This window comes from Accipiter gentilis, chromosome 30 (genome assembly GCF_929443795.1).
Source record: "Accipiter gentilis chromosome 30, bAccGen1.1, whole genome shotgun sequence".
Lineage (NCBI taxonomy): Eukaryota > Metazoa > Chordata > Aves > Accipitriformes > Accipitridae > Astur > Astur gentilis.
In genome coordinates, this window is record NC_064909.1 from 277,405 (window position 1) to 301,514 (window position 24,110).

The following is a 24,110-nucleotide window of genomic DNA, read 5'->3' on the forward strand; positions in this document are numbered from 1 at the left end:
CAATGATCTGGACAAGGGGACCAAGTGCAACCTCAGTAAGTTTGCAGACAACATCAGGTTGGGCAGGAGTGTTGATCTGCTTGAGTGTAGGAGGGCTCTACAGAGGGATTTGGACAGGCTGGATCAATAGGCCGAGGCCAACTGTATGAGATTCAACAAGACTAAGTGCCACGTCCTGCACTTGGGTCACAAGAACCCCATGCAACGCTACAGGCTTGGGGAAGAGCAGCTGGAAAGCTGCCTGGCAGAAAAGGGCCTGGGGGTATTGGTTGACAGCTGGCTGAATATGAGCCAGCGGTGTGCCCAGGTGGCCAAGAAGGCCAATAGCATCCTGGCCTGTATCAGAAATAGTGTCACCAGCAGGACTAGGGGAGTGATCATCACTGGTGAGGTCTCACCTCCAATACTGTGTTCAGTTTTGGGCCCCTCACTGCAAGAAAGACATGGAGGTGCTGAAGTGCATCCAAAGAAGGGCAACGAAGTTGGTGAAGGGTCTAGAGAACAAGTCCTATGAGGAGCAGCTGGGGGAACTGGGCTTGTTTAGCCTGGAGAAAAGGAGGCTGAGGGGACACCTTATTGCTCTCTACAACTACCTGAAAGGAGGTTGTAGCGAGGTGGGTGTCAGTCTCTTCTCCCAAGTAACAAGTGATAGGACAAGAGGAAATGTCTTCAAGTTGCACCAGGAGAGATTTAGATTGCATATTAGGAAAAATTTCTTCACTGAAAGGATTACCAAGCATTGGAACAGGCTGCCCAGGGAAGTGGTTGAGTCAGCATTCCTGAAGGTATTTAAAAGTTGTGTAAATGTGGCACATAGGGACATGGTTTAGTGGTGGACTTGGCAGTGTTACGTTTACAATTGGACTCGATGATCTTAAAGGTCTTTTCCAACCTAAATGATTCTATGATTCTATGAGGTGCTCTACAGCTGGGAACAGACCCTTGCGTTGGCAGGGTGGTGCCTGCGAAGGCACTCAGCATGCAGGCTCCCCAACCCCAGCTTTCAGACCCTACATGGGCATCTCCAGAGCCTCCCTGCTCTTGCATCCTTCTCTGTCCCCAGGTCCTTGGGTTGACACTTGTTCAACAACAACTTGTAAGGGAACGCCTGCTGCTTTCTGTACCTTCTCCTCTGGTGGCAACATGCGTGGAGGAGCATTTATGCATGCGGGGGGAGCTGGTGTTTTGCCAATGTGCTGCAGAGGAGGAACATGTACATCCATGTGGAGAAGAACCCCTTACCTCTGCCACTGCAGGATGCTGATGTGACTTCCATCAAAAGTTAACAGAAGGTGTCCTATGAAAAGGGAAAGGGAAGGCCTGTCCAGAGGTCTCCTCCATGAAAGGCATCCCCTGCTAAGGAGAGGAGCAAGGGACGGGGTTATTCTGAAGAGATGCTCTGGACTGCACCAGAATATGCCACACAATGAGTTTGAATGGCGTCTGGTTATGAGCCCCAGCGGGACAGGCAGCAGAATTCAGGCTCAGTTATTAAGATCATAAATCGTGGAGACAGTCATGGGGAAGGCTTATGAGGTGGGTGTGCACAGCCAGGAATGCCGGGAGGGAGAGGTGGTGGGCATTGGAGGCACATGGCTTCTCCACATTGCAAGTTATTTTAGGAATTTTTCATTTTTATGGCAGTGCTGTCAGTTTTCTCAGAAGAATGGACCAAATTATTTCAGGCTCCCTGATTTCCTGAAGACCTAGACATGAATTCCAACATGCTCCTGATCAAGAGCGAGGGCTGGGGAATGGGAGTAAAACAGCATCAGCAAGAGGTGCAGGGTAAGAGCTGGAGGCAGGGACAGGTCTGGGGTGAGACACTGAAATACCAGGGGACAGCCTATGCTTGGGGCTGGGAATGGCCAGGGCTGGGAATGGCCAGGGCTGGGAATGGCAATGTTTTCACTGCCAAAAGCAGGAGGCAGTTTTTGGTGAGGGGGAATGTCACTCCGTAGTGCTGCCTACAGTAGAAGGCGGAGCTGTTTGTGGTAGCTGGGAGCAAGGCTATGCAAAGCCAGGTTAAGCTGCAGCCCTTTGCCTTGGGCAGACCACACAGCACTGCTGGCTTCTCTGCTATCTAGTCTGCTCCAGTGCTCAAGCCTTGTGCTTTGTGGTCAGCTCTGGTATCTCTGTGTAGCTGCGATGCCTGAATATCTGGAGAGTATGACAGGCAAATCCTTGCCCACTTGTGGCTGTCCAAGCCTCCTGCATCTCCTTATGAGCCTTCAGCCCTTTCTGGTTAGATGCTGGTGTCTCTCTGAACTATCTGGGGCATGGAGAACTAAACAGTCACTCAGAGCTGTGCAGCCAGAGCACCTGGCTACTGCACTTTGCTCAGTGAGAGCCACCATCAGGCTCAACACAACTGCCTGGCTCTGGGTTGGCTCTGGCTTTGGTTTTGGTTCTGGTTCAGAGCATAAGGCACAGCTGGAGCTGCACAGGAGACATACATTGAGCTTGAGACACGCACAGCTCAAGTACTGACAGCAGGGCACAGGCCTCGGGCATGCTGCAAAACCCATTCAGGACACAGGGTTAGCAGAGGCCGAGTCTTGTGAGTGTAAATATATTGGAAAAAGGACACTGCAGTGATTTCCTTCCATGGTCCAGCTCTTTTCAGAGGCAGATGAAGCTCAGTGCAGCCAGGGCAGCCCATAAGAACATAAAAACTGGCCCTGGCATTTTGGGACGGTGAGCTAATACCCAGGCTGACACAGGGTAGGAGCAGTTCAGACATCAGGCATGGCATGAGACCCTCTCCTCCTCAGTGGTGAGAAGCATTTTCTGATGCTCATGAAGGCAGGAGGTGATACCTTGATCTGGTTTATGGTCTCCTGCCAACCTTGACTTGCAGCCTTGCACTCTGCAGGGTTATGGATAGAAGGGACTGCCACTGAGGAAGGAAAAGAGATGCTCTGGGGGCTATAGCCTCCCCTCCCACCAGAGATGCTGGCAGCCCCATTGTTTGATGCAGAGAAACCCAGGAGAACAGAAAGCTCATGCAGTTTCTTCCAGGCCAGATCCAGTACCATCTGTGCAACAGTTCTACAGCTGTATTAGGCACAGTACTATCCTACACACCCTCATCATCACTGCATCCCCTTGCCTGTCTGTCGCTTGCTCTGCCCCAGAAAAGGCTGCACAGCAGTGTCTGCTTGAGGGGTTTTTGTAGGTGTCTGCCGTGGGTGCACTGGGGTCACCTTTGAGCTGGCCAGAGCAGGCAGAACCCTTATATCTGATGCTTTCATGAAGGGCTCCCTCCCTAACCTGCTGCCCCTCTGGCGAGCTGCAGCCATAACATAAATATGACCGGCAGCCGCATGAGTCGCAGCACCCTGCTCCCTGGGAAATGTTGGTGCCTGCCTGGGTGGGCTCCTGCTCCACACACACACTGGCCTGGCTACTGGGTGAGAGCTGACCTGTGTCTGTCAACCCAGTGAGCGATGGCCATCTCCGGCAGCATGGTCCTGCAGGGAGTAGGGATGACTGAGGCAGCTCTGGGCTTCAGCTGCCGAAACCTTCATCCTGCCTGGCATCCCCCCACAGCCACCAGCTTCGAGGTATCAGGTGCTGTGCAAGCCCATCTCTCCTCAAGGCGATGTGAAGTCATTAGCTAACTAATCCCCATTCCCTCTCTGCATCGGGAAGGAGTACTGGCTCCATGCCAAAACCAAGGTGCAGGAGCAGGCAGTGATTTTGCCTTATGCTAGATAAGGTAGTGGAGCTGGTGTGGAGGGCTCTAGCATCCTGAGCCCCCGGGGCAGCAGGGAGGGACAAGGGCAGTGGGCCCTGGAATGCAGGGCACCCCCAAGCCAAGGTAGGCTGGGAACAGCAGCCCTGCCCCTGGAGGTCCTTTTCCCTTGTGTCTGTCCCACATGGGCATGGGCTCTCCCCTTTTTGCCCCTGCTCCAAGGGACATGAGGGCAGGCCAGAGGAGCTGGGCACTTTGGGGACCGGGCTGCACCCTCTGCTTCCTCTCATCAAGAGTCCCCAGGACAGCAAAGAGGGTCAAGATGCAGCTGTGAGAGGCTGAAGGGGTTCAAGGTGGCTCTCCCCGTGCAAGGTGGGACAGTGCTGCTGGTGGGCCATGAAGGAAGGTTTCTCAACCTTGCCTTGGGGATTGGAGATCCAATGGGAGTGGAAAGTCAGGAGCAGATCTGCAGCTATAGCATCAGGACAGGGCTATTGCCGCCAGAAAAGGGCTGAGGGAGGGAGTCAGGGACAATCAGAGCCCTCATGTGGATAGATGTGTGGCAGGTTTAAGGGACCACATGATGGAAGAGCATGACAATGTGTGTGAAGAAAGGCAGCTAGAGGGAGGTGCCCCCTTCATCACCAGATACCCAAGCATAATCTAATCCAGTACATCTTCCCCTGCTCACCGAGCTGACAGACAAGGCTTTCCCAGCCAGACTCACGACCCGCTGTGTTCTGGGACTTACATGGGCTGGCAGGATGCTGCTGTGGTGGGCTGTAGTTACAGCCTGTATCTCTAAATCTCTGCTTTTTAGGTCACTTCGTTCTGCTTATAAATCCTGGTCTTGTCATACAAGCCATAAATCTTCCTCTCCAGTCAGCATAATTTATTTTTTATTCTGGTCTTGTTAAAATAACAGGGTCAGAATGTCTAAAATCCAGATTGTTGCATTTTCTGCAGTTTTGGCTCGTAATAAGTATTCTCCTCCTGTCTGGGAAACAGCCACAGACTCATGGCCAGACAGGACTGCCTGGGAACTTGGGGTGACAGAGAAATACAGGAAAAAGGAATCCAAAGGATGTGCTGAAATGATCTGCCACTCAAAAAGCCCTCATGCATATGCACAATCCCATGTATGCCTATAGCACATATGTGCATGCAGCCTTGCCTTCCCTGCTTTCACACACCTACTGCCTTGCTGGCACCCTGCATCTGCCTTTGCTGAGGCACAACCTTGCACAAATCAGAGCTGCACCTTCTCCCCCTGTCCCTGATCCCCATATCCCCCAGATACTTGGGAGGGAATCACAAAAGTGGTTTCTATCCTTCCCCTTGCTAAGCAGGACTGTTCACCCAAACCTGGTACCTGCTGTCCTAGCTTGGTGCTCTACAGCTTTCCACCCTCCCCAGTGCCAGGAGCACCTTCTCAGCCACATCTTTATCCAACTGTGCTTCTCACCCCTTCCCACAAGATGCTGTTGGGTCCCCATTTGGAGCAGCACCATCTCCTCTGCTGCCTGCCCAGGGAGGGGGGGGCGCGACTGACAGTTGGGTTCATGTGTTGGCACAGCAGGAAATAGCCTCTGCTAAGCACCAGATACCAGGGCAGCCCTGCATGGAAACAAGAGCCTGCCAATAAGGTGTGTGTGATGGTGCAATGCCAGTGGGCCCACACTCAGCCAGCCAGGAGCCCACAGAAGTGCAGTGAAGCATCCCTGTGTATCTGCATTACGGTTCTCTTCTCAATGGCCATACAACTAGTGTTTCTGCAGGTTTCATGTGAAGGGCTGTACTCACTTGAGCATGCAGTCAATACTCCTTTTGATCTTCATCACTCACTGTCTGGCTCCTGGCTTTATTTATTGCACAGCATCAAATCACCAAGCCAAAGACAAAAGTGGCTTAATCCCTTGTGGCCTTTTTGGTGGGCATTCCCAGTGATCAAGGTTTAACAAAATTAACATTGCTTCTACTTCTGTCTGCAGTGCATCAAGGAGGGGCTGAGCCATAGCAGCTGTACAATCAATAGTACAGAGCACCTCGCAGGAACAGCCTGGACCTCAGCCTAGTTTCTAATCTGCCGGCACATCCTCTTCTCCCTCAAGGAAGAATTGCAGCATAAAGTCCAGGAATATATTAATGTGTAGGTTGTGAGAATGACCGCAGATGGGGTGTAAGGCAGAGACAAAAACTAAAGAGTAAAGTCTGGGTTATCAGAGGTAATTCTCAATGGTGGTGCCCTGTTTGAGAGAGCCAGGGCCCATGCTTTTAGAGTATGTATCATTTTATAGCCAACAACACACTGAAAGATGTAAGTGCTTCTGCAAAGTAGACCCTAGTGTTGGGACATCTAGAACAGGTGGAATTAACAATTAATGGCAAAAATACAAAGTGACAGGAAAAAAGATCAGCAGCTGGAGCAGACTTCAGCTCTTTGAGTGATATTTAACAACCTTAAGTGTTCCTTCTCTGGCTGCCCCCCTGCCTCCTTTACCTCCCAGCCTGTTGAAGAAACGAAGCCAGGTTCCTGCAAACTGCAGCCTGCTTTTCTGCCTAGTCCCTGCCCAGCCTCAGAGCTGTTCTGGTGTGTGTGCTAAAGGAGGGGGGCCCTGAGGAGAAGTCACGGCAGAGGTAGACTAGACTTTGTGTCTCAGCATATGCATGACAAGGGTGAGCTGAACTTGTGCAGGAGTGACAGAGATGAATGCAATGTGCAAGCATATATGTGTATCTATAATATATATGCATGTTGCATACGTATGCATTTGTTTAATAGTACTTTCCATCTTTAAGATCTGAAGCTCCACAGTAATTCCAGTAACCAGCTCCCTGCAGACTCCCATCTGGAGCAGTTATTTTTCATTATGAGAGAGAATAAAGGAAGCATTTACTAAGCATGATTGCTTCCACCTGAAGGAACCAGCCACCCACTTTGCCAGTGGGTTTCACAACTGCTTTCTGTGAGGGGACCATAGGAGGCAGAAATGCTGCGTTGGCTTGGAGGAGCTTTTTGCATTGCTTTGAGCCCTGTCCCAAACTTTCTTCAGGCGGCTCAAGATGCCACTGCCTGGGCATCATTAACACCAGCAGAAGCAGAGGCTATGGCTGTAGCTTATGTGATGCACTGGCCCACAGTCAGGGCAGGTACCTGGGTGCTGTTTTAATGTTTTAACATCTCTGGCGCTTCAGCCAACAGTTGCAGCTTGTGACATGTAAAATGAAACTGTTTGTCTCTCACATCTGGTTCTCTTAAGTGTTGCTCTAACCACAGTGCTGGGATAAGGCAATTTTTACTTAGGCTGTAGCTGAGTAACCCTGCAGATCTCTTAGCACAGAGAAGACACCTTCACCCAAGAACATCTTAGGCATCACGTGGGCCACGGCTGGCATTGCCCATTCCCTGATGGGCCCACGGAGTAGCTGGACCCATGCTGGAGATGCTGGGGAGGAGAGGACTACCAGGACAAGAAGACCTGGTGCCACACTGACATCCCATGGCTGCCAGCTTGTTTCACACCTACTAGTTTGGAGCTGCTGCCCTGTCTCCTCTCCTTGCAGGAGAGGCCAAGAGCAAGGGACAGAAGAGGACCAGCTTTGCTTAGTGGCAGCAGGAGGCAGCAGCCTCAATAGCTGCAGGCCTAGAGAGGAAAGAAGAGGTTTGGGAAAGACAGCAGCAGTGCTGGGTAAGGGCACATCAGGGGAGGGCTCTGTGCTGCCCACCCCATGCTCCCTTCACAAGGCTCCCACAGCACTAAGTGCCCCAAACCTGCCCGTGCCATGTCCTATGCCCAGCCCCCCTGGTGGGGTTTAAGAAAAAATGAGAAGCCTTCCCCAGGGACCTAACCAGATGTTTTGGGAAGACCCAGGGTCAAACACTGTCATGTACCTCAGTGTTAGGCTGCAATACAAGCTCCTCCCTGCCCCAGCCACTGTGAGCACAAATTGCTGGCTGCACCTCGCCATCCCAACCCAGCACAGAGGGACACGCAGGCTCACCCACTCGAGTACTCCAGCTTTATTTGAATGAAACAATCCACGTTGAGAGTCTATAGGTTACATGATGGGTGCGTCAGGGTTGGGGGGGGAGGGTTGGATAAGTCAACACATATAAAACATCTCACCCTGTTTAAAAAGTTCAGTTCAGTCCCTTTGTGTTTGTGCTTTTAACATTGTGGACAGCTTGGTATTGTGGTGGTGAGAGTGTCCCAGCTCCACTTGACGACAGTGATGGCACCCTATGAAATATGGAGCAGGGATGGGACAAGACGTGGTGGCGATGAGGGAAGTGGGTGGAGAATGCGGCTCTGTCCCAGCGTCCCCACCCAGGATACCGATGGGAAAAGAAAGAAGACACACCAGAGGACCCCCCCATCCTCTGTAGTATCCCCAAATACAGAGAGTCTGTGTGTAGCTCCTTTTGGGGGGTGTGTGTTTCTAAATGCTTCTGTCAGGTCAAAGTATACTTTCTGCTGGCCTTGGCAACCTGGAAGCATGAGGGTGGCATACTCCCACTGGCACTGGATCCCACTGAAGTGGCTCACCATTGGGCCTGAGCTGGTTCTCCCTGCCCCTTGCAAGCTGAGGATGGGATTTTAGTGTGATCCCTTTCTATGGGATCCAGGGATGAAGTTTGCTGCTGATCCCTCCAGGCTGGAAATGAAACATTTGGTGAGGATAAGTATGGAGCAGGGGGATGGAGTGAGGAAGAGTGTGGGAAACACTGTCTGACACTCCTGGCCAAAGGCAGGAGGTGCCACAGTTGATTCTCCATGAGACAGTTGTATATTAGGTGACAGCCCCTTTCCTCCACTATGTGGACTGCAATACAGGCAGGATGGTTGTGGCTGGGAAAAAAGACCCAAGCAAAACCATGCTGGCACCAAATTTTCCATCCCATCTAGAGATTAGAGATTGTGTCCATGCTGTCCAGGCAAGGGCTGTGACCAAAACCACAATGAAGAGCCATGTATCTGTAGCTTTTGGGGAATGTCCTGAGAGATGAATGCATGCTGTAAGATGGTAAATCTAGAAGATCCCAAGAACTGAGAAAACAGGCCAAGCTCATCTATTTGAAAGCACTGACTCTAAGCCACTTTACCCAGCGTTGATGTCACCAGTTACATCAAAGCACTGAGAAGCTGGGAATGGGCAGCACAGAAGGACAAACATCAAGGTTTGATGAGAGGAAAAGGTCACCTCCAGCAAACTCTGAGAGAGTCTTCTTGTCCCAGGATGTTACATACCAGAGCCTCCAGAAAAAAAAAAAAACAACAAACAAAATAAATGCACAAGAAAGCTCCTTTGTTCCTAGTCTATAAACACCTTCCCCCATCGGCATCTGAATTTTCCCAGGGAAACCTCCAGTGCTTACAAGTCTCTTGCTACTCAGATTCTGTGTGGTACATGCTGACGCCTATACAAAAGACCTAAATACTGCCTCCAGTCAATGCTTGTGGCATTTCAAAGGAGAATGAAATTGATTTTCTCCTCTCAACACAATTTAGGTGCTGAGCTGACCATGCCCCTACAGCCTCTCCTGGCTATTGCTCTGTTTACTGATACCCATAGTAGGTTCTCAAGAACAAGGCCCAGTGAGACAAGATATACCAAATGCCCCCACCTTGGAGGGTGCTCAGGTTTAAAGTGTGGACAGTGGGAGAAGGGAAAGGTGGGGATTGGACAGAGATGCTGCTGCCTCAAAAAAGGGGCTTTCAAGTCCTGTCTCCTCCCTGCTGCATTGCTGGCAGCTGCAACATGCCCACACCTCAGTTTTCAGCTCTGATCCCTTTACAAGCTGCTAAAATAAACACCTTACCAGTGCTAGACCTACACAGTGTAAGCAACACCTGGACACAGCTTCACCTCAGTGCTGTATTATATATCACAGTCACCAAAAGAAAACCAGTTGGTGTCTGCCTGCAGAGGCTGCAATGCAGACAGGGAAGTGGGACTGCACTTGCTCTTAGCTGGTTTGGGCTCAGCCTGTGCCCTGAGCAGCTGTAACGCTGAGAGCAAAGGAGTCACCTTCTACCCAACCCAGGGTCTAGAAGTCAGGTACACACCTCACTCAGCCAAAATGGAGCGGGATGGCACTGCTCTTCCATGGGCGTCCCAGAGACTACAGCTCCCTGCAAGCTGCATCCACTCACCCTCTGGAAAAGCAGGTTGGGTGTACATGGCCCTGGGCTGTCCTGCAGTATTCCTTGGGATGTTTAAGGCCTCCAGGGCACAAGTGGCTGTCTCTGGTTTGATGTGACCATACTGGGCTGTAAGGAGCCATCAGAAGACCCCAGAGTCCCCCTGTGGTGGGCTCGGTGGTGGCAGACAGTAAGTCAAACCGGCATGTGTCTTACTCCCAAGGGGAGTACTGGAAAACACATACATAGCACATCTATCATTTGGGATGCCAAGTACACCAGGGCTATTCAGCTCCCTGCTGGAAACCACCAGTCATTACCATGGAGTGTAAAGTGGGCCCTGTTAAAATGCAATTTCCAGAGCTCTCCAGCACTTGTTTTTCTGCAAATGCCTTTTGTCAGCATTAAATGCCTTCCCAGGCTGAGCGAGATGAGCAGTTATCAGTGGGGCCAAAGCAAATACAAATGGCAGCAACACCTGGCTTCTGCAGCCTGCACAGGGTCCTGCTGCTGTATGCTTGTTGCCTCTGCAAACAGGGGTGCTCCCGCATTGAGGGCAGCCTGGAAAAGACAAGATGTCAGGGCAGTTTAATGGAGAAAGAGCAAGGGACCAAAACTGGTCCCTGACAAAGACAGGAGTGTGAGAAGGGCTCTCTTCTGCACGGGGGATACTCACAATGCAATTTCTTGTGCTCACTAAAAAGCAGCATCCTGCTCCCTGGGTAAAAAAGCTGGGCATCACTTGGCACTATGGTACTGTGTCCTACTGCACCCAGCTTAAAGCACAGAGCCCACGGTGATGTGTCCCTCCATGCTGTTGCTAGGCCATCTAAAAGCATCCAGGAGGCAAAGGGGTACTGCAGCATTTCAAGGGAAAGATGAATATCTGCATGGCTCCAACATATGGAGAGTACTAAAGCAGCAATACCCTGAAGCAGCAACTCCCTCAGCTCTTTGCTTTAAGGCAGCTTTTGTCTCTTTGAGTGGGGTGAGGTGACACCATTTACCCCATCTTGGAGGGAAAATGCCCTGGCTCCTTTGTCTGTCACTGCTTGGGGCCAGGTGGGGTCCTTCAGGGCAGCATGAAGGACTCCCTGGCTATTCCCACAGGTAAAAACTCCCTGCCAGTACCTCGCTGAGAGCTAGTGGGGAGCAGGGCTTGCTCCTGCCAGTGCCTTGCACAGGGACCATTTCACACTGGAGACAAGGCTCAGGGCAGTGATGGTGCGTTGGAGGGATGCTTCTCCCACTAGCGCCGCTTGCAGCTCCCAGTGACTGTCCCTCCCAGGCTGAGAAGCACAGGGCACCAACCCAAAAGCAGGGTGCTTTTCCTGGCAGAGAGTGATAGGGACAGGCTGAGGAGGAGGACTCCAGACCCTGCTTTCCCTTTGGTACTAAAGCATTTTTGTGTTGTTCTGGAATAGTGCACCCACAGGATTTTGTATAGAAAGAAATTAAATTTCCGTACTTTGAATAGCAATAGGGAATAAAATACAATTTGTATCACGTTTACTACACTCATTCATACATCCATAAATTATTTTTCCAAGAAATTTACCAGACTGAACATCTGACACCCCACCTACTTTGTCCCTGATTGCCACCCTATTTCCTTCCAGAAGAAAGCTACTTTTCAGAAGAAGGGCTCCATATCGCTGGTGCTGCAGCTGCTCTTCAGGGAGCACGCTGTGCAGCTCTGCTGGGGCAGCTCTGCATGCGTGCCAATCACAACACTTCACTTTAGGAGTTTCCAAACCGTTTGTGCACTACACAACCTTTTTCATATAGATGAAATGTTTTTTCACTCCCATACAGCTGGGAAGAGTTGTGCTCAGGCATTCCAAATTACTTAACTCCCCATCAAACGAAGTATATTAGCTCCATTGCTTTCCAGTCAGTGGCTGATCTACGTGGAAGAAAAATAGTCTATTGCTATTTCCAGCCAGGAGTTGCTTTTCAGAGCAAGCGGTAGGAATTGATGTTCATATTGTTAAAAGCCATGGATTAAAGTCCTGTTGATGACCTGTTATTGGGACTTGCACTGAACTGTGGAAAATTATAATAAAAAAGTATATTTTTCAGAATACAATGAACAACTACAAAAAGAGGTTTCAAATGAAAGTTTCTTTGTAAGCCCCACTTGTAACTACACAGTAGCATTCACTACTTCTAATATCTACAACTTATACCCAGGAGCCTGCACACTCACATATGTTCTGTTTTATACCCTGAAAAAAAAAAAGAAATTGAGTATATATCGGCTAACACCCACACAGCATTCTTCCTAATGTATTTCTACAACTACCAAGCAGAGGTCTCCTTGTAAATAAAAGCAGTCTCTTAAATTTATATTGCACTTTTCTTCTGCAGGGACTTTCATACTATGTACAGGAATAATCTCCACCATGACTGAAATGCAGCCACTTCTGGAGTGGAATAAAGCAGCTACTCGATAGGCACAGAGCAACATAAAACATCAGGAAAAGAAACATTATGTTAGGACTGCAACAGATACTTAAGAAGACAGTCTGTAATTAAGTTTAAGGACTGTAATTTAGCCAGAACACTGGTGAAAAGTGTGAGGGGATCTTTAATTGCAAGGGGTAAGGAGCATGGCTTTATATTTCACCTGGGATGCACTACCACTGCAAGGAGAATTGCCCTCTCAGGCATGGGGTAGTAAACCACAAATACCACTGCCTTTCCCCCACCCTATAACTGCACAGCTTCTCATCCTTGCTGCTGAAGCGCCTCTTTCCTCTACTACACTCTCTCAGTGCATCTGCCAGGGAAATGAGGTCCCTCCTTTCGTCCTTGTTACTTCTGACAAGCTGAGGCACTTGGGTTAATGACTTTCTCCCAAACTCACCACCAGCTGCTTTCTAGCCAGAGAGGAGCAGAGGTCTAAGCGTGAAGGGGCTCCCTGAGACTTTTGCTGAAGCTGATGGTCAACATGCCTGACAGCAGAAGAAGTCTTCGTGTCTGGCTCGGGTGATCTGCTTGCTCTGCCCTGGACCCACTGCCACCAATGGGCTTCTTGCCCCCTGCGCCGTGTGTTGGCTTGGTGAGGCACTTACATCCTTCCTCACAGGAACTGGCAGCAGGGCATGGACACCCTCCCTGCAGATGTCCCTTTCTAAAATTGTGGTGCCCCTTTGCTGACACTTGCCTCACAGGTAACTCTTTGTCTGTGATCCTGAACTTTCAGGCTGCACCTCCCCAGCCACACAGTACCTCTGCTGCCCACTAAACATCAGCAAAACGTTTGTGCAACCCTGGATAAACAGCCAGTAGAAGCAAGGCCACGAGGGTCTCTGCCTCAGAGCCTAGAGGGTGAGATGGTTTTCCTGGTCACTCTCTTACCAACGGGGAAACGCTCCTGTCTTCACCTTGTGCCCAGCAGAAGACCCCTGGAACCAGCAACATATCACAAATATTTCGCTGCTGACAGATCAGGAGCCATCATGAAGCACCCAAGGGCCCCTGGAAAGCATCATCTCTCTCCTAGGAGTGAGAGTTGGACTCTTAAGGAGTGGGGTGATGACTTCTGGCCTCCAAAAAGCATGGAGGAAAAGAAGAGCATAGGACTGAAAGAACTCAGCTAAAAGATGATGGTGGCACTCGCTGCCCATGAAAATGGCAACAGACAGCAAGAACCAGAATCACTGTCAGCATGCCACAACACTGCCTGGCCCTGGGAGACAGCCACAGGTCTCCCAGTCAAATATGCAGTGTGATCAAGGTCTAGGTCTGGAGGGAGGAGTGGAGATGGAAAAGACATGGTCCATATTCTTGGAAGTGGAGAAAAGCAACAGAAGCAGACCCATATCATCCCCTCTCACTGTCTTATGAGGCCTCCTGTGAAGGAGGTCCCCTTGTCCCTCAGAGCTGATGTCCCTTCTTCCTCTGATAGTGGCCAGAGAGCATGAGTGCAGATGAATGCCCTTCCAGGAGCTAGAGGGTGATGGGTTTCAAGACTTCAAACTGGATCTCTTGGGAGATAAATAGGAGCTTTCCCCCTCCACCAGTGGATGAAATTAGGCACCAGCTGTTGCTGGAAGCTAAGCAATAAAGGAGGCAGCTAATACATTCGGGTGATTTTAGACACACAGAGTTGTCTCAGAGAAGCTGATCTATTCATCAGAAATGGGTAAGGAGCCATGGGTACTGGAGCTCTGGTGAAAGCACTAGCTCATTGTACATCTGTGGTGCCCCAGCTAATGAAGTTTGGATGGGGTGTCCCTTAGAGGGAAGAGTCCCATTTAACTGCCAGAGCGTAGGCTACTGAACCCTAGTTCACAGTCCTGTGAACCTAACTCTGCCCTGTGCAGGAAGATAAGTCATGCCCAGAGCTGCTTGCAGTTGCAACAAGGCTATCACAGCTCCCACTTAGCTGGTGCAGGGCAGACCCTTCTCCTGGGGGTTCATCTGGAGCAGCATGTACCTCCATCCTGAGAAGGTCAGGCCAGACCTGCTGCAGTTCTGACACCAGCTTTACCCTCTGTGATGCCAGCAGGAAAAAGGTGAATTTCCGCCATCCCTGTTCCTTGGTGGCAAACAGGGCCGCAGTTCAGCATGAGTCCCTCTTTTGGGTCAAGTTTTCCTGCCTGTTCCACCTTTCAGCAACTCTGCCCTCTACTTTGGCAGTGGAAGCTGAGTGCCTGCAAAACTACACGTGCTGACAAAATTCAGCCACCTCTCCCTTGAGCAGCGATGCAGCTAACGCACTGTGTTTGCTAAAAGGCCTCAGAAGGTGAGAGGGCAGTATCAGAGGTGCCTGAATTGCTGGCCCAGGGGCTGGGTCATGGGCATGGGACCTGCTGTCTGGCTGAAGAAGGTTTAAATACCTGACTCTTCCCACAATCCAAAAACTTGAGGTGGGGGAAGTTAAGCAATGGAATAAAAGACCAAAATAAATAGGTAAAAAAAGAGGAAGAGAAGCAATCCTGGGCTTAGGGCTGAGGCAACTGTCATCCCAGCTTTCACAGGGGGGAGCCAATGTGCAACTGTTTCCCCCCTTACCATCCCACCCCACCCCACCCCATCCCTCAGCCCCACAGAGACACCTTTCTGTTTCCAGCTCTGGCCTGCTCTCATAGTTTCTCCACCCAGCAAGAGTGCTGAGAGAGAGAAAGAGGTGCTCAGAGGCCAATGCTGCAGCCAGATCCAGCCAGAACTTCTCCACCACTCAGCGTGGTCCATGTGATGGGTCCATTCCTGCTCCATCTTCTTCAGGCTGGTGGATAAGAAGCACAGAGTGGTGGGGAGAGGCCAAAGCAAACCACACAGGGGGCAGTTAAATACATGAGAGCCTGGAAGATGTGGATGGATGGAGACGCTGAAGCACATGCGGCACGAGGCAAGGTGCTCCAGCCACTGGCACGCGGGGCAGCTGCTGCCCCACGTTTGAGGATGACATTACTGCAGGGAGCTGCAGCTGGAGCGGGGCTGCCCCAGCCAGCGGGAAAGCATGGGGAGACAAAGGGAGTACTGCGGTATATCATTCATTAAGCTGTGGGCTCTGCAGTAAAGAAGGTAACTGTTCTGGTAGAAATTTGTGCTTTAATATATTTTTGTTTGTTTGTTTAAAACAAGTTCCCACTTCCCTGAGGAAGCCCTGTCCGACATTCCCAAGGAAACATGGGGGTGTTTTTTTCCTCCTTCATTTGCTCTTCACATTTCTTCATTCCTATTTTTTTGTCTTTCATTCCTTCTTTTCTGTATATTTCTGTTTCTTTCCTTCCTTCCTCTCTGTCTCTCTCACTCTCTCCCTCGTACACGTGCTTTTAAAAAGTTTTTGTCTTTATTTTTAAATTTTGTTCTAGACATTATGACTTTCTCAAGGAGTGCTCCAGTTCTGAACCAGATCCCTTTGCGTGGTCATGCCTGTCAGTCTTTGGTAACATATGGACACTTTGGTGTGCCAGTGAGGAGGGGAGGAAGAGGAGCAGAGGTGGCTGAGTAGGGAAGGAGCAGGAATGTCTCGGTCCGAAGACAGGAGGGCTCACTTGCCATCATCTGAGCAGCACGTAAAGGAAGAAAGTCAATGGACCACAAAGACGAGGGCTATGCAGGGCTGGGACACCGCTTCCTGGAAGAGCAACCGCTGCCAGCCGAGAAGAGAGAAAAAGAATTAGTGATGGGGCAGATCCAGACCTCATTGAACAAGTCAGTGTCTTAGCCTTTCCTCCCACCCCAAATCACAAAGCACCTCCCAGATTTATTGGAAGATCTTTCTAGCTTTCTTTGGACATTCTCAAGGCTTCCCCAAATTGTTTCTTCTCTAACTCAGGAGAAAAGGTTGAATCTTAGTTACTTTTACAATCCAACCTTCCTTTCTTCCCCAGAAGATTCAACTTGAGTCAAACAAGAGGTTCTGCTTGTGTTTTGGTTACAGCTTGGCCATCCTAGCCTGAAACAGACCTTTAACTGCACCTGAAATTTTGAATTTTTTAGGGTGTTCTGACTTTTTTTCTGTTTTGTTTCCCCCTTCACCTTTGGAGTTAAAAAAATTGCTGAAAGTGACTCTTCCTCAACAAGGTTTCTTTCCTTCAAAAATGAAGAATACAAATTGAACCTTGCTCGCAAGTGCCTGTCTGGTTCTAGTTTGCATACTCTCAACATCTGCTCTCCTGCCCACCTGAGGTATGTTATTGAGGGCACAGGCAGGACTAAAGCATGAGGCACACCAGTGGTTCCCACCCAAGGACTAATGCCTACTTACTGCTTATGCAACTTGCTATGGCTTCAACCTATGGTACACCTCAGTGAGCGTGAGGTTGTCTCCATTTCTGCAAATGCTGGCACCAGGGTGATGTGGATGGGCTGGAAAGGGGCTGGTGGGGTTTAGCTCAATGTCAGGATCAGGAGGGAGGTGATATGCAGCTCGGGTAGCTTGCTTCCATCCTGAATGTGTAATACCCTGTCTGCCTGTGCCTCTCTCCTCAGAGGTCAATGGGAAGAAGCCCAGCCCTCCCTGACTCCATGCCCCAAAAGGCAGATTTTTTTTTCCTGGAGAAGGACGGACTCAATGCTGCAGAGGCCATTAGAGCCTGAAGAAGGTCTTTCCCTTTCCAAAGCTCCCATACCTAGGGTTTCCAGGAAATGAGATATTGCAGAAGCCTTTAGCTGCTTGGGGATGACACCCCCAACTCAACATACTGGTGCAGACTTCAACACACTGGTGTCTGGCAGCACAGTCCCTACAGGATCTGGTTGTTCCTCTAAGCTCTTGCTAACTCTTGACTGTAAAGAACAAGTTCAAGAGTATGACAGCCTCTCTGTTGACTTCTGCTGATGGGGCCAACCATCTTCTTGAGTCCCACCAACATGTCAATGTGCTCTGAAATTAGCTGCATGTCCCTAGCACAAGCATTCGTGTATGCGCTCCCACCAACATGTTTTCCTCTGAAGCATGCGTACTCTCACCCTTATTCGGTCCAATTGGCTTCCTTGGACAGTCCCCCTTTTTCAGAGTGACATCATCAATGGCAATGTCCCCCTCGTAGCTCGTGCCCCGGACACCTTCAAAGATGATCTGCAAACAGAGCATGGGACAGAGCCCAGCGTGAGGCTGCAGTTGTGGAGGACCCTTCCCGCACTGTGGGGCTCTGCAGAGGTGAGCAGGGCACACACCAGATCTTATCAGGCCCCCAGGTGAATGATTCCTCCTGTTTCTCCAGTACTTATAGGATCTGGAGAGTCAGACCCCACTGCTTACGGGACCAACCCTGTGTGCTGAGCATCTGTAGAGTAATAAATGAGTATATAGAGCTCTACCTTATTAAGTGTGCTGCACTAACAAGCCAACCAATACTGAACAGTGCTTGCAAGAGTAACTAAATTCTCATTTATTATTGTAAAGCACCCAAAAGCATGCTGAGCATTTTGCTACAGTGCCACAACTTACCAGCCTGCACAGACCCAGCTCTCACAAACAACCCTACAACAGCAAAGTAGCATGTTGGGCAAAAACATCAGCAATAAAACATCCAGTAACAAAGCAGCCCACTTCCTGGGTACACATAAACAACTCAATGAGCAGATACAGAGTGCCCTGTTCATATTCACAAGCTGTCCTACAGTCCTAAACCAGAGGGACAGTGGGGGTAGGCTCTTGCAGCACACGCTAGAAGAAACTTCTAGCACTCAAAGTCAGTTTACACCAGCAGGCCAGCACCCCCCAACTGCTCAACACCAAGAGACCTGTCACACAGACCTGGTACCAGAAGGAGCTCTTTGACAAGCAGTTTCCAGACCAGCAATACTCAGAAAATTCATAGTGCCAAACTGATGCTTGCACATAACGTTGGATGGATTCAGAGAGAAATGGATTTGATTTCTGTGCATCGACCAAGCTCTTGCCTTGCCCCAGTGACCCTGGGGGGTAGAGAGTTCCCAGTGCCCTCCCTGTGCCTGACCAGCCCCTGTGCCATGGAGGCAGATGTCTGCTGGGAAGTCTCCTACAGCCCATGGCACATGGACAGGACAGGTGGCTCCTTGGCTGTGGACCTGACTTACCTGGAAGGGTCCGGGTGGGTTGATGGGCACATGTGCTTGCTGCCACATGTTCCCCCGGTTCCCACTGAGCGACCAGACCTGGGTGTCGATGGCTCGCTTGTTCCGCACGCGAACTAGCAAGTTCAAGGAGCCTGTAAGAGAGAAAGCCGGTGCTGGCATGCAGGGGCAGGCAGGCAACCCTGCCTGCTGGCCTGGCCCCCAGCATAGCTCTGGGGCTCAGCCTCAAGCCATATCTGTATGCCTCAGCCAGCCCAGCGACAAGCCTGCAGAGCCCCAGCAGTAACCTCTGAAGGGATTCAGCTTTCTCCAGGATTGATGGGCAAATGTCACTGGCAATGTTTCATCCGTCTGGGCTATCCAGGGGAGGACACAGATGCAGATGAAGACAAAGAGGACAGTAAGAGGAAGAAGCAGTCTGTAGCATGGCTGGGGTGGCACAAGAAGGGTGTGACAGAAATGCTAGCTGCAAGGGACTTCCAGAGGCATCCCATCCAACCTCCAGCTTGAAGGTGTCTCCAGCTCTACATTAGGCCAGCATGGTTTTGCCTGGCCAAGTTTTGAAATCCCCTGACAAAATTAACTTTTCCTAATGTCCAATATGAATCTCCAGTGCTACCAGTTGTGGCTGCTGTTCCCTATTACATTGTCTAATACTAATTGATGTGATTTTGGCTCCATTATCTTTGAAATTGCCCTTCAAACTGTTGGGGGCCAAGGGCTGATAACAGCCTCCTCTTTGCCAGACTGAGCAAGTCCAGTTCCCTCAATCTCTCTTCCCCATGACTTCTGCTCCTGGCCCTTGACCATTCTGATGTCTTTCTGTTGGACCCACACCAGTTTCTCTATATCCCACTTGAACTGGAGAGCCCATGACACATGTTTGCCTCTCCCTGTTCACCACTAACACCTGACATATGCTATGCAGCTTACAGCCCTCTCCCTACCCTGGCCCTGGCCATCAGCTGCAGAAAGATAAACCTGTGTCCTCAGATGCCACTTGTCCTGAAAGCAGCCTTGGAGTGAGCAGCCATTCGTTGCTAGCACTGGGTGGCATTGCCTGTGCCACACTGCCTGTTTCAGCCCAGCCCCATGTTTTCAGAGGGAAGCAAAGACCCTGTGAATCAAGACCAACTTCAAGTTCTTTCAAACAAAGCAATTCCCAAAAGCTTTCACCTGCCATTAAACCAAAACCATAGCAAAGAAATCTTAAAGCATTTACAGTTCTCACTTTGAAAACAGTGTCATAGCCCCCTACCCTCCATCCGCAGATGAAACCATCCCAGTGTGTCTTCCTGCAGCACCTTTTCAGTAATCTCCCCAGATTACTTTTTTTCCTTTTTTGTTCCAGTGAAAAAGCATTTTTAAACATTCACTCAGGGCTGACCTGAAACATTCTTCCTTTTTTTTTTCCAATTCAGCTGGTGAACCAAAAAATAATCACAACTCTAGTCATGCTGTTGCTCATCAGTGTTTCTAGTCTCCATACACAGACATATTACACCTGAGAGCAGAGAGGCAGTAATAACCCTTATTTATATGTCCATAGTCTGTTGGCGCTTGGGATGCTACATTCCTGTCTGAGCATGCCCTTCTGAGAGGCAGCAGCGAGAAGTCAGGGGAAGAGACAGGAAAAGAGACTTTCCTATATAATCTCCGTTCTACGTGATCCCCTGAAATGCTTCATTCTTGGCGCATCAACCTTGGTGGCACTGTGTGAAGGACAAGGGCCTGGAAGTACCCCTGTCAAGCTCCTGGCTGTCAGAAAGCGAGAGATACATCACAGGGAGTTCAGAGATGCATAATAAAGATGATGAAATGTTTAGATTCTGAGTGGCTGACTTACAAGAAAAGGTTAAAAGAATGAAATACGTGTATAATTTAGTGAAGCGAAGAAAGAGGGGCATGTTATTGCCTGGAAATATTCAGTGTTAGCACAAAGCCTAGGTGAGAAAACTAGATGAAGGACAGGGAGGGTGTATCCAATTCCCTTCCCCGGTGGTATCCAGTTTGGGATGCACACCACAACCCAAGATAAGGAGTGAAATAACTTGTTTCTCTCTCTGTTGAGACCACCTGGCACTGCACAAATCAGGCAGCAAATGAACTTTGATGCCCTAGGAAAAAAGCAAAGGAGAGAGAGAAAGAGACAGAGAGAAACATCTGGAATGCAAATTAGTGCCCCCAAAGCACTGGCTGTGAATGCCTGGCCTAAACCCAAACCAAGCCTGAGCATATCCTGGCTGACAATTCCATGTCCTTGCATCATCAGGAAAAAGTTTCAACCTTTTGGCCCACAAATTCCCTAAAAGAACAATACTGAATACAAGCAGGCATTCTTCAAATGGTTTGCAATTGGAAAGGAAGTTCCTTTATTTGCCACAACATGTGGTGTTTCACCACCCTTGTCTACACATGGAAAACTGAAGGTCAAAACAGACGAACAGCATGCCCACGACCATCTTACAAATCAGTCAGAGTTGTGAAGGGGAGTCAGATCTCATAGCCCTACCTGCAATCGCTGCTACAACACCTCCCTTTCCCAGTAATGCTGTCACTGGAAATGTGCTTTTGGGAGGCATGGCGGAGACTCCGGGACTTCAAACTAAACAGGGATAAAGCCTCTATCCCATCTGAACTGGGTCCACAGTGTTGTAGATGTTAGAGATTGGGCAGGTCTTCTACTTTATTCCCTTTTACCATGTGTCAGTCTGCCGCAGGCTGCCAGTCAAGTTTAAGGACATGTAGCCTGTGATGGAGGTACTTGGAAATGAACCTTCAGATCTGAGCTCCAGGCAGAGCCATAAAACATTGCAGTCCTGAACTACAGAAAGCTTCTTTATCTCCATTTTTCAGTCTGGCCCCCAAAGTCAACTGTGTAGTGGTACAAGTGCTGTGGGACTTTGTGTTTTCCAAGGGAAAGCTTTGGGTTCAGCCCTCTGCCCTGAAATCAGATGTTGTTCCAGGATCCCACTTACAGTCATGAAAATCCATAGATTAAGCCCCAGGCTAAAAAGGGAGGTGGAGCCTATGTAGATATTGACATCCACAGCTCCTGACCTCTGGCAAATTCACACCTGCCAACACCCACCTCTATGCAATCCAGCAATACCTATCTCATGCCTTATTAACAATCTTCATTCCCTGTGTAGCTTTCAGCATGTCACACAAGTTCAGACCAAACCAGCCACCTGATGCTTGTAAGGTGCCCCTCCTAAAGCACAAACTATATTTCCAAATTCCACTTTGCCAGAGGTGGCCAATGCACGGTCCGTGCATGTGTGGGGTGTGAGGACCCCATTCAGAGCTGTGAACTGACTTGCCATGTGGTCCTTAACAAACTGCTTTTACCTACTTTCATCTGCTGACATGATATGATGATGATAATCAAGAAGGATAATAACATTCACTCACTTAGAGGGGAACTCGGAAACATAGCAAACGTTTTATGAGAGCTGAGCAAGAAGACACTAGAGAACAGAAGTACCTGAGCTCTTCTGCCTTTCCAGTGGTCACAAACTGAAGAACCAACATCGGACCTGCTCTCCAACCCCCATGCCTCCATATCAGTGGAGATGTGAAAGGCCCATCTGGGATGTTCTCCAGCACCAGCTGTTGCAGCCACTCCTTTTGCCTGGCTTTATACTATAATCATGCCTAGTTTTCTGTATCAGAGTCCAAATCCAGCTGGCCAGTTTTGTTACCTATTTCTGTTGTCATCACCCCTTCCCCATCTCCCTCATCTGATGTGTCTGGCGTTTCCTAAGGGCACCTGGTGGTGAGGCACACACAAAGACAGGACATCTATCTGCTGCTAAATCTCTTCAGCTGACCAGAGACAGGCAAACACAAGGGAAGTCCCAGAACATCAGCAATCCTGTTGTTACCTCTCCCCATGAAAGGTAATCTTTGCATTTGTCTTGTAATTTGTATTATTCCTTCTTCCCAATCAAAAGGGAGAATAAAGGCCGGTGACAAGTAATGAGGAATCAATTATAGGGAGAGTGAGCTGTACCTTCTGCTGGCTGCCTTTAAGACCAGAGCTGGCATTTCAAAAGAGTGGCACTCACACAAAAGAGCACCAGCTGGGCTGCCAGATAGGGTAGCCCAAGGGATGCCTTTAAATGTTACCTTCTTACAATAAGAAAAGGTCTTCTCTCAGTTTCCACAGGATGGGGACTTTACTGTTGCGTTGAATAGCAATGTAGATCCAGAAGAGCTGGCACAGGCAGCACTGGGAGGGAGCAGGGTCAGTAAGGGCAGGGCCACAGGCACAGTCCATGCAGGATGGCAGAGAAGGTAGAGGTTTCCTCAAGAGCTCTCTGTGGGGCAGCTGGGGGGCCTTAATGTGGGGTGATGGGGTGGGGAAAGGCTGAGGCACAGCTTAGTTTATGTGACTCAGATGGAAGGCAGGCAGCCAGAGCAGCTAGGAAGTAAAGGGAGGAAGACGCTGCACACTGAGAGATGGGGTGCTGTGCCAAGTGCAGCAGAGCTCCGTGGGATGGGTAGGGAAGGCTGTTGGGATCCACAGCCAGGAGTTGGGCTGGCAGCAGGCTCACGTGTAGCCTGGTCTCACTGCGAATCCCTGCTGCGCTCCTGCAGGATTCCTGCTCCAGCACAGGGCAATCGCAGGAGATCAGCTATCCATGAGAAGTCCTGGCTGCAGCTCCAGTTTAGGTTTGGCACCCAACTGGGAATCCTATGGCATTTCAACTCAGGCAAGACAGACTGAGCTCAGAAGAAACTGATTCATGGCAAGAGATGTCCAGTGGATACATGGTGTGGAGAGGACTCAGACCTTGTATAACCTGGCAGATCACCTGGAGACCCAATATGAGGGCTAAAACCAGGCCAGGGAGAAAAGAGCTCTTACCTTTCTAACAGGGGCTCTGAGCACTTTCTTAAGTGTGGTTTAGTTTTAACACCACTGATCACAAACTAAAAGCCCAAAGCTTAGTACAGGCAAATCCCAGGAGCAAATGACAGTCCCCAGAAAGAATCTATTACTGTTCATAATCCCCGCAACAAACATAGGTCTCTCCCCCTCTTGCATTTAAATGGATGTTAATGAATAGCAGTCAGTGTCAGGCTGGTGTTCTCAGTCACAGTGCTGTGGAGGAAAGTTACTGCTCTGAAAGTGAGGAAGCAGAGGGTGGAAAAATAGTCATAGCACAGACAGAGATGGAGAAATAATATCAGCTTGTACTGACTCATAGTTTCTAGGAATGTAAGTTGTCTTTGTGCCATGATAGGATGTATTCACTCTTTCACAGTCTCTAATAATGCTTCATACATTAACATCTGCAGAGTAAGACAATTAAAGCCTCTCTGCTTTCCACTCCTGATTACAGAGAACTTTATCTCTACATGTCTAACTGATCTCAACTTGGTGTGCAGGGTTCCCTGCATCCAGTCACTAGGTCACTACAGAGACCCCTTCCTGCAGCCACCACTTCAGTAACTTCAGAGTGGGAGGATTCAGAGAGCTCATCAATAGTGAGAAAACGGAGTCTTGGTCAGAGTTTGGAAAGCACCACTATCCCACCTATACTCATAAGGCATCCCTATCAGCTTTAGAGAGGCACTGAGAATGTTCAGTGCTGTGCCACAGGCTGGCTAATTGCTATGGGACACTCTCTAGCTGCTTCATTATGGTGGGGAGGCTTTAGTGAAAGGGATCAAGGGAATCAAAGCCTCCAGTTCCCTGCTGTAGCTGGGACTTTCTGGGGATATAAACAGCAATATGGTACATT

At 49.5% G+C, this 24,110-nt stretch overlaps 1 protein-coding gene across 4 annotated transcripts in view; it reads right to left on the reverse strand.

Moving 5' to 3' along the window:
• Positions 1-14,899: 14,899 nt before the first annotated feature.
• The window catches only part of MDGA1 (MAM domain containing glycosylphosphatidylinositol anchor 1), a 156,240-nt gene continuing 147,029 nt past the window's right edge, over positions 14,900-24,110 (reverse strand). For all 4 annotated transcript variants that reach the window (XM_049833814.1, XM_049833813.1, XM_049833812.1 and 1 more), the window contains 3 exons: positions 18,361-18,491; positions 17,269-17,377; positions 14,900-15,946 (listed from right to left, as the gene is read on the reverse strand). In XM_049833814.1, coding sequence (XP_049689771.1) covers positions 15,855-15,946; positions 17,269-17,377; positions 18,361-18,491 — 332 coding nt within the window. In that variant the 3' untranslated portion in view covers positions 14,900-15,854. The remainder of the gene's footprint in view (positions 15,947-17,268; positions 17,378-18,360; positions 18,492-24,110) is intronic.